Genomic DNA, 9,310 nt, shown 5'->3' with positions numbered 1-9,310 from the left:
GTGCCTGGCACTGCTCCGGCTGGGCAGTGTAAGAGGAGGATTCCCCGTTTGTAGGAAACCTGTTGCTAAACTGAGGCTGGCCAGCACGAATCTTAGTCACGTACGTTTGATTTTAACCTCGGCTGCTCCTAAATGTGGCTCACCCGTACTCTGTTGAAGACAACAAGTCAGTTGTCCAAAGTTGGCCTTGTCACAAAAGAGCTTGGCTGCAATGCGTATGGAGCCTCCTCTGTGTTCAGTTTTTGTGCCAATGGACGTCTTCTTTTCTGCAGACAATCAGTACTTTTCTTTTTCTTCCTCAGAAATACCCACCTTATGTTTCATCAGGCATCCCTTTCCTTGGACACACAATTGCATTTGGAAAAAATCCCACGGAATTTTTGGAAAGTGCTTACAAGAAGGTATGTTTTCCCACACAGCTGGCTGAGCGTATGCTGAAATGTTTTTGTGAATCTACTGAGTTCACTACCTGGAAGCTGTTTAAAATCAGTTCCTTCTTGTTTGCCACCTTGAATCCAGACTGGAACGTGCAGAGCAGGCTCTGGTTTCTTCAGATCTCTTTGTCCGTCCTTGTTGGAGGAATAGTGTTTTTTAAGGCCTCTGTTGCGTTTCATGTTTAAAAAATATGCTTGTGTATTTGGGTAACACTCCTAGCTGAATCACGAGGTAATGAAAAAGCCGTTTTATGACGTTATTTCTTGCTTTAATTGGGAACGTTTAGTGCCACTCATACTAATCTGGGCTGGCATGTAGCTAATTACCTATGTAGGCAATTTGATGAATTTTAGGGCCCTCTTCAGTGTCCAGAAGGCTGATGTCTAAAGCCTCAGTAGATTTGATATTGTCTACGGCCCAAAGGAAATGAACTGAGGCCATAGAGCCTTAATTCTAGTGAAATAAGGTACCATGAAAGCCAAAATTAGTATATGAAGACCTGTTGAAGATGACTCTAAAATGTTATTTACTCCTAATTATCTATGCCTAACTCCAAATCCAGAGTTTTTTGAGATGGTGTTTGGAGGTGCCTGGAGGCTATATGCACTGTAGTTTCCCTGCTAGTTTTTGTCATGTACTTGATCTTTTCTGTATGTTTTTTAACATGGTTTTAAAACGTATATAAAATCCTTTCTGTTTGTTGTAATGTTAGGTATCACTAGTAAGTGATAAGTGATATGTCTTTATTAAGTTTCTGGACTCTTCTTAGTAGGGTGATTTATGGAAGCCTGTACATAAAGAGATACCGATTTAATGATTTGTGGTGTTCTTATTTTAAAGAAACTTTCTTTTTTTTCTCTCTTAGTATGGACCCGTGTTCAGTTTCACTCTACTTGGCAAGCCAATAACATACTTAGTGGGTAGTGATGCTGCTGCTCTGCTCTTCAATAGTAAAAATGATGATTTGAACGCAGAGGATGTATACTCTCGGATGACTGTACCGGTTTTTGGCAAGGGAGTCGTATATGATGTCCCTAATACGGTATGTGTTTTAAATATGAGTAGGATAGTAGTGTAATTTAAATTGTGAGTAGGCATCCCTGAGCTCTTGGCTCAGGGCTCGTGTATTCATATGCAGTTCTAGTATACTGCAGATAATTAGTCTGTTTATTTACCACCTTGCTCATGCGCCTGGATGCTATGTTTTGTTCTTTAAAGCATTTAATGCCATCACAGAGTCAAAACTGAATGAGTCCCTTTTTCCCTCCCTTACAGCGTGCTGCTGAACATAGTTTACTTCTCCCTTACAAGCAACTTTAGGTCTTCCATCTGAGAGACCTTTGAGAGAGACAACTTTTCATTTATGCCATGCCATATCTAGATACAGGAGTACTAATTTGACAGTTTGCAGCACTAGATTTTAGTATCTTGTGTCATGGATTGAACTAAACAGAACCAGTTCTGTTCAGTAATTTTTACTTCTCAGCTCAGCCTCTTCTAGGAGGCTGCACTTGCTGAAGTCAGCAGCATGTGTTTGCGGACAGTGTGTGCTGCTGACAGTGATAACACCTGAGCTTTACAGTTTCTGCCTGGGAGTGGTATGTGGAAAGGCTCTTGCTCATACTTACTCCTATAGTGACCAAGGTCACTGGTGGATCTTGTGTGTCATGCTGGGGGTGCTGGGAGGTAAAAGGTTGCCCTTCTGGTGAGTAACAGACAGGACAGGTGACCGGCAAGTGTATTCCATTCTGTAAGTCATATTCAGTATAAAACTGACGGATCCTGAGGGTTTAGGCCTCTTTTTCTTCTTCAGTGGCTGGTGTCTGAGTAGGACACTGTCCAATCTTCTGCCTTTGATGCTGATCCTGAGTCCGTGAATCCAGCTCGTGTATCCAGCTCCCCTCTGCCTCTGAGCCTGGGACTTGCCCAGTGCCACCTGCTCTACAGCATCAGTGGGGATTGTGATCGGGGAGGGCAGAGTTGGGCTTGATATCAGATTTGTGTATAGTTCACTATTTTTATCATTTCCTTATTATTTCTATTACTGTTTCATTAAAGGTGTTTTAATTTTATTTTGCAGTCTCTAAGTGTGTCTGCCTCATTCCCTTTTCCTTCCTGTTTGGGGAGCGAGAGGGTGTTAGAGAGTGTCTGACAGCATTCAGTGGCTGGCCCAGTCCAAACCCTCAACAATCTGTCTTCGTTCAAAAGCTAGTTCTTTGATGGCATATAATCTCGTCCTTCAGGCATTTTCAAGAACTTTCTATAAGCTCCTTGGAAGTGGGCATTTCTTACAGCTGTGTTCTTCAGGCACTTAAGGGTGGTGAAGGCCTTCCTCATTGGTCCACTGTATACTGTTGTTTTTTCTGAAATAAGATCTTTTCCTAGAGCTACCCTAGTTTTTGCCCTAGAGCATGTTGGAGTTCTGCATTAGTCAAGAGGTTAATCTTTTTGTATTACTCAGCCCTGGGTGAGATTGTCGTCCTTTTTGTCTCTGTGTCTTCAGGTTCCTCAGAAGATCACCTGTGCTACTTTTTTTTTTCTTTTCTCTTTTTCCACCACGGCTGGGAAATGAAGGGATTTTGCTACTGGCATGCCCTCATTATCAATAGCTGTGTATTTTTTCCCATTTGAAGCTAGCGAGGTTGCATGTCGGGTTGTGCCCAAGATGCATTCTGCTGGAGGTGAGCTGGTGTTTTTGGGTGTTGCTGCCACCGTGATTTCACTTCAGACACCTGCTGGGAAGACCTTTAGAGAACCGTTCACACTGGTGTTGGTTCTACCATTGATGGATCATCCAGAACTTTGAGGCCCCTGCTATCTGCTCAAGCTGCTCAGTCTCTGTGTCTTAGTGTGACAGTGACTTCCAGTTGTGTGTTTAGAAGAGCCACCCCTTACAGCTGACTGCTTGTTAGAGCGTAACCGATGACTCTTTAAAAGGAAGAAGTTACTTACTTAGCAGTAATTCTGGTAATTGTTTTTTAATATGTGCAGTCTCTACGTCAACTCCGCTTCGCTCTCCGTCTCCCCCCTCCAAGGCTCTTGCAGACAGGTTTGCATTGAGAGGAGCTGAAATCGCAGAGGATGTGTTCACTCCCATGTGCCATTCCTGTCTCCGTCACACTGGAGATGGAGACGGGCCAGCGTGTTGCAAGGGACATTGTGCTTGTCTCTGCTCTGTGGCCTGCCCGGAACATAGTCTCTTATTTAAACTTGAGTGTCTGTTGTAACCTACGTTACTAATTAGAATTTCCTTTTACTTTTGTGTGTTCTTTGAGTATAAGTAGTATTAAGTTGTTGATTGCGTTAATAAGATGATCCTTGTACCGATTGCTTTTTCTGTGTTGGTTCCTCTAGGTATTTTCGGAACAAAAGAGGATGATGAGAACTGGGCTAAGTATTGCTCAATTGAAACGGCATGTGACTGTGATTGAAGAAGAAACAAAGGAGTATTTCAAAGCATGGGGAGAGAGTGGAGAAAAAAGTAAGCAAGATCAGATACGTTTTTCCTCGGGTTTTCTGGGGAAGAATTAAAGCCAATGCGGTACGTTTTGGTAAATGATTTAGTGCAGTATTAAAGAAATGAAAGATGACATAGGTAAAACTGTGCAGAACATCAGAAGAAGCATGCAGAATACAGACTTTCCTTAATCAAATTTTAGGCTGTTGGAGACTAAAGAGGCTGAGAAAATCATTGACAGGAGTAAAGTACTCTCTTTAATTTTGCTTTTTAGTCAGCTAGTAGAGAGTGCACCTGTTGCCTGGCTGTATTGTGCTTGTTTTGCGTGATAAGAGTCAGCTTGGTGAAACCAGCTCTTAGTCTCTAGGAAAAGATTCTGTTCTGACTTCCGAGAGCCTGTCAGAGACCTTTGCTCAGGGATCCTCTACATGAAAGAACTGCATCCTTCAAGCGGATAAGGTTAGGTTAGTGATTGGAGGGCAATTCTTCTATTCCCCACCTGTCTTATCTAAGTAGCCTGCTAGATGTATGTGGCCCATCATTATTGTTGCAAGCCCACAGTGGCATGACAGTGTCAGAAATATTATATGTTTAAAAATATATATTCGTAAGTCATATTATATGAATCTATAACATGCAGATAATATATCAAATATATCTTACTATATATTTTACAAGTATATTAGTATAATATTGAATATATTTACGTACTATAGATAAACATAAAAGTATATGTTATTAAGTATGTGCATATTGTTATTTAAAAATAATTCAGTGAGCATCAAAACTAAGTGGTTTCCTGTGGATTTGGATTTTGAGGTTAAGTTTTTGTATGACTTGTTTAAGGATAGAGCTTGTGCTGCATGGCCTACTGTGAAAGGATTGCTAGGTCTCCTAGATAAATTTCCTGAAGAACATACTTTAGAAAAAAAGTGGTGAAATCAGTGAGCCCAGAGGGTTGTGATCGATGGAACAGGGATGAGTTGGAGGCCTGTAACCAGCGGTGTTCCCCAGGCGTCAGTACTGGGTCCAATCTTACTTAACATACTTGATGACCTAGATGAGGGGACAGAGCATATCCTCAGCAAGTTTGCTGACGATACAGAACGGAAAGGTGTGGCTGACACACCAGAGGGCTGTGCTATCCTCCCGCATGACTTGGACAGGCTGGAGTGCTGGGCAGAGAGGAACTTGATGAGGCTCAACAAAGGTAAATGTAGGGTCCTGCACCTGGGGAGAAACAACGCCATGCCCTCATGTAGTTAGGGGCAGACCTGCTGGAAAACAGCCCTGAGGAGAAGGATCTTGGAGTCCTAGTAGAGAGTGAGTTAACTATGAGCCAGCAATGTGCCCTTGCCACCAAGGCCAATGGTATCCTGGGCTGCATTAAGAAGAGTGTGGGCAGTAGGCCAAGGGAGGTTATACTGCCCCTCTGTTCTGCCCTGGTGAGGCCACATCTGGAATACCGTGTCCAGTTCTGGGCTCCCCAGTTCAAGAGTGATGGGGAACTGCTGGAGAGAGTCCGATGGAAGGCAACCAAGATAACTGGGAGACTGGAGCATATGTCTTAGGAGGAAAGCACTGGAATGGGTTGCCAAAGGAAGCGGTGGAGTCACCATCCCTGGACGTGTTTAAAAAACGGTTGGATGGGACACTTCAGGAGATGGTTTAGTGTAGGGCTATAGGTTGGGCTTGATGAGCTGGAAGGTCCTTTCCAACCTTTATGACTCTCTGAAAGGTTGAGAGAGCTGGGACTGTTTAACCTAGAGAAGAGAAGGCTGAGAGAAGACCTTATCAAGGTCTAGAACCCTCTACAGGGTGGGTGCAGGGAGAATAGAGCTGGCCTCTCTTCAGCAGTGCTCGATGACAGGGCAAGAGGCAACAGGCACAAGCTGGAACACGGGAAGTTTTGTCTGAATATGAGGAAGAACTTTACTGTGAGGGTGACAGAGCACTGGCACAGGCTGCCTGGGGAGGTTGTGGAGTCTCCTTCCCTGGAGACTTTGAAAACCTGCCTGGATGCAATCCTGTGTCATGTACTCTAGGCAGTCCTGCTTTAGCAGGGGCGTTGGACTAGATGGTCTCTAGAAGTCCCTTCCAACTCCAACGATTCTGTGATTCTGTAATTAAAATGCTGTTTGAAGAGAGACTCGATAGGCACACAGAAATTTAAAATTGGATGCTTCGTTCTTCTAGTAAACCAATCTAAAACTCTAATCTGTGTTCAGTTACTTTTTCTTCTCTTCTACAACATAAAGAATAACTTGTAAAACCTAGCATCTTGCCTGAAATGCATCTTCAGTAACATTTTTCACATCTTTCCTCAGACCTACTTGAAGCTCTTTCAGAACTTATCATTTTGACAACAAGTCATTGCTTACATGGGAAGGAAATAAGGAGCTTACTGAATGAGAAGATGACTCAGCTGTATGCTGATTTGTATGGCGGTTTTAGTAATGCTGCCTGGCTTCTTCCAGGTTGGCTGCCTCTGCCGAGCTTCAGGTACCAGAAATAACAGACGAAGCAACTTTTTGTCTAAACCTCTGTGTTGTTTCTTTTATTTTTTTTTCCCCCATTCTATTTCTTGTTTGTAAGCTATTCTAGACATCCCAATAAATCCTTATAAGCGTGGTACATGTTACTTTGTATAAAGTACTAATAGAAGTGTTTTGAATTGCAGACGTCGAGATCGAGCACACAAAGAAATAAAGAATATTTTACACAAGGTTATCCAGGAACGGCGGAAGTCTAAGGAAAAGGAGGACGACATGCTCCAAGCCCTACTTGATGCTTCATACAAGTAAGCCAAAGGCTTGGAGACTTGTCATTTATAGATGTTTTACTTTAGCTTAGAGCAGCTAAAACTGTCTACCAAAAAAATAAGAAATATTCTCTCATGTTCTGAACTGGTTTTGTTTCTAGCAAGAACTGGCATTCTTAAGAACAGCTTAAAATCTTCACTTGTAAATGGTTATTCAGATTTCGGAGACTTTTATCGGTGGCCAAGAGGTTACTTCCTTTCTCTTTGCTGGCTGTTTGGTATTGATTTTCTTTAAGACCCTGGTGAGATGCTTTCCCTCTGCTTCCTTCTCTCTTGATCTTTTGTTGTTCAATTTAGGGTAGGCAACAGAGGAGGAGAAGGAGGAAGTACATTAGAGGAAATTGTAAGTACTGTTGTATCTAGAAACCTCATCAAATGAAGCTCCTTCCCTTTGTCCTAGGGATGGCCGTCAGCTGACAGATGATGAAATCGCAGGATTGCTTATTGTGATGCTGGTGGCGGGGCATCACACATCTGCCGCCACAAGTGCCTGGTTTGGCTTCTTCATGGCCGGGAACAAGTCGGTACAGGAACAGTGCTATGCAGAACAAAAAGCAGTTTGTGGGGATGACTTGCCACCGTTAACTTACGAGCAGGTTTGTATGTGCTATTATTCCTTCTGGGCGTTTTTATAATTTTAGATGCTTATTTTTCTAAAAAATCCAAACCAGACAACAAACAAATGTAAAACATAATCATGTGCTTTTGTTAGAATCTGGCACGGTCACCCTGTGACAACCCTGTTTGCCAGAATATATCCTTCATCTCCTCCACTCCAAGCAAATTTTCAGGTTCCTACTGTTCTTGAATCAGTGTTAAGGAAATTACAGTTCCTACAGTGCCTCTTTAAGAAACAATAGTCCTATAGAGGAGGAAGATCCTCATATTTCCATTGAGGGAAGGGATGCAATGTGACCTTGTTCTTTAATTAGGCTTAGGCATTGAAAACACTTGGAAAACAGATTAGTAGGAAACTCGTTATGTTTGATTGCACTGGTCAGAGATTTGTTTCCTTCTTAATTGAATCAAAGGGAAAAAAAAAAAAAGGTCGGGGTAGCTGATGAAGGACATTTGAATACCAGCTCTTAGTCACTGTTTTTTTTTTAAGTTTGTTTTTAAGTGATGTAAAACAACATTTTGTTTGTGTTGAATAAACTTGTCTGTATTCTGATGTCTCATTTTCCCTGTATTTTCAGCTTGAGCATTTCAGTTTGCTGGATCGTTGTCTGAAAGAAACTTTTAGGCTTAGACCCCCTGTAATGGCGATTCTGAGATTGTCCAGAACTCCCCAAGTGAGTACACGTGTTGGAATTTACTGTGGTAGAACAGGGCTGGAACAGGCCTGGTCGGGAGTGTTCCGGTTGGCAGAAGTGGACCAGGAGTGGTCAGTGTTTGCTGGCAGGGGTGAGAGCCGATAGCAGCCTGGGTTAAACCAGTGAGAGTGTAGCTGGTGTTGACTGAGGAAAGCAATTAGTACTTTGAACTTGGTAGTTGTTACCTTCCTCTGGAATTATTTGTGTCCACTTCTGGGACCCTCTCGCCCCCAGCAGTGAAGACATCGATAAAGTGAAGCAAGCAGAGGGCCACCGGGATGGTCAGGGGTCGGAGCACTTGTGCTGTGAGCAAAGGCTGAGAGAACAGGGTTTGTTCAGCCCGGAGAAGGAAAGGCTCTGAGGGGACATAGTAACAGCCAACAGCCATCAGTCTCACCTGAGTTCAGTTTGGTGTTACTGCGTAAAGATACTTTTTGTTTGCCAAATGTTTTTAATAGCTGACTTGGAAAAATTTGTCTTGCACTTAATACAATACAAGCTAGGTAAATCTGAAAGAAAACTTGCTGTTGGTGCAAATAAGAGAGAGAAATCAGGCAAGTCCAATAATTTTTTTCAAATTAATGTTCCTACTATGACAAATGCTTTCAATAAATTTTAAGTTAATTCTTTCAGAAAATTCTTTCTGTAGAGTTGCCAGCCTTGTTAAAGCGGATGAAAGGTTCCTGCAACTACTTGAACATTATGCCCTGTAGAAGTAAAAAAATAAAGATTAGACTGCACTAATATTTGATAGGCTTAGCCAAAGTCTCTTTTGAAATTGAAGCCTCACGATAGAGCACTTCAGGTAACATTTCAAAAAGAGAAATGGAGCAGTTTTGTCTTGTCTGTTCTCTCACAGACTGTTGCTGGATATGATATCCCACCTGGACATCAGGTTTGTGTGTCCCCCAGCATTAACCACAGGCTCAGGGGCACCTGGAAAGACGCTCTAGACTTCAAGCCTGACCGGTACCTCCAAGATAACCCAGCAACTGGAGAGAAATTTGCATACATCCCATTTGGTGCTGGTGAGTAAGAAAACACAGTGCCTTCCTCGATGATTATGGAGTGAATTGGCTCATACCAGTTGTCTCGTGTGCAGTGTAGTGTCTGAGGATTTTTTTAGTTTGTTTATTTTTTCTTTTTGTTGCCCCAAAGTTTTCCTACTGCAAAAGTGCTGTTAAAAGAACAAAGTTTATAGTTTTGCATTAGTGTCACAGAATGTTAGGGCTTAGAAGGGACCTCATCTAGTCCAACTCCCCTGCCAGAATGGGATCACCTAGA

General features: G+C 42.5%; 1 protein-coding gene across 1 annotated transcript in view; it reads left to right on the top strand.

The window, feature by feature from the left end:
- Positions 1-302: 302 nt before the first annotated feature.
- LOC104280066 (lanosterol 14-alpha demethylase-like) overlaps positions 303-9,310 on the top strand; it is a gene marked incomplete at its 5' end in the record, with an annotated part of 10,690 nt that continues 1,682 nt past the window's right edge. The window contains 8 exons of the mRNA XM_009877598.1: positions 303-401; positions 1,301-1,477; positions 3,790-3,916; positions 6,220-6,394; positions 6,573-6,692; positions 7,114-7,309; positions 7,910-8,005; positions 8,886-9,054. Of these exons, the coding sequence (XP_009875900.1) occupies positions 303-401; positions 1,301-1,477; positions 3,790-3,916; positions 6,220-6,394; positions 6,573-6,692; positions 7,114-7,309; positions 7,910-8,005; positions 8,886-9,054 (1,159 nt within the window). The remainder of the gene's footprint in view (positions 402-1,300; positions 1,478-3,789; positions 3,917-6,219; positions 6,395-6,572; positions 6,693-7,113; positions 7,310-7,909; positions 8,006-8,885; positions 9,055-9,310) is intronic.

The sequence above is a fragment of the Apaloderma vittatum genome, unplaced genomic scaffold (genome assembly GCF_000703405.1).
Source record: "Apaloderma vittatum isolate BGI_N311 unplaced genomic scaffold, ASM70340v1 scaffold6281, whole genome shotgun sequence".
Taxonomy (NCBI): domain Eukaryota; kingdom Metazoa; phylum Chordata; class Aves; order Trogoniformes; family Trogonidae; genus Apaloderma; species Apaloderma vittatum.
The sequence above is the reverse complement of the archived record's forward strand: the minus strand, read 5'-3'. Positions and strand labels throughout refer to the sequence as shown.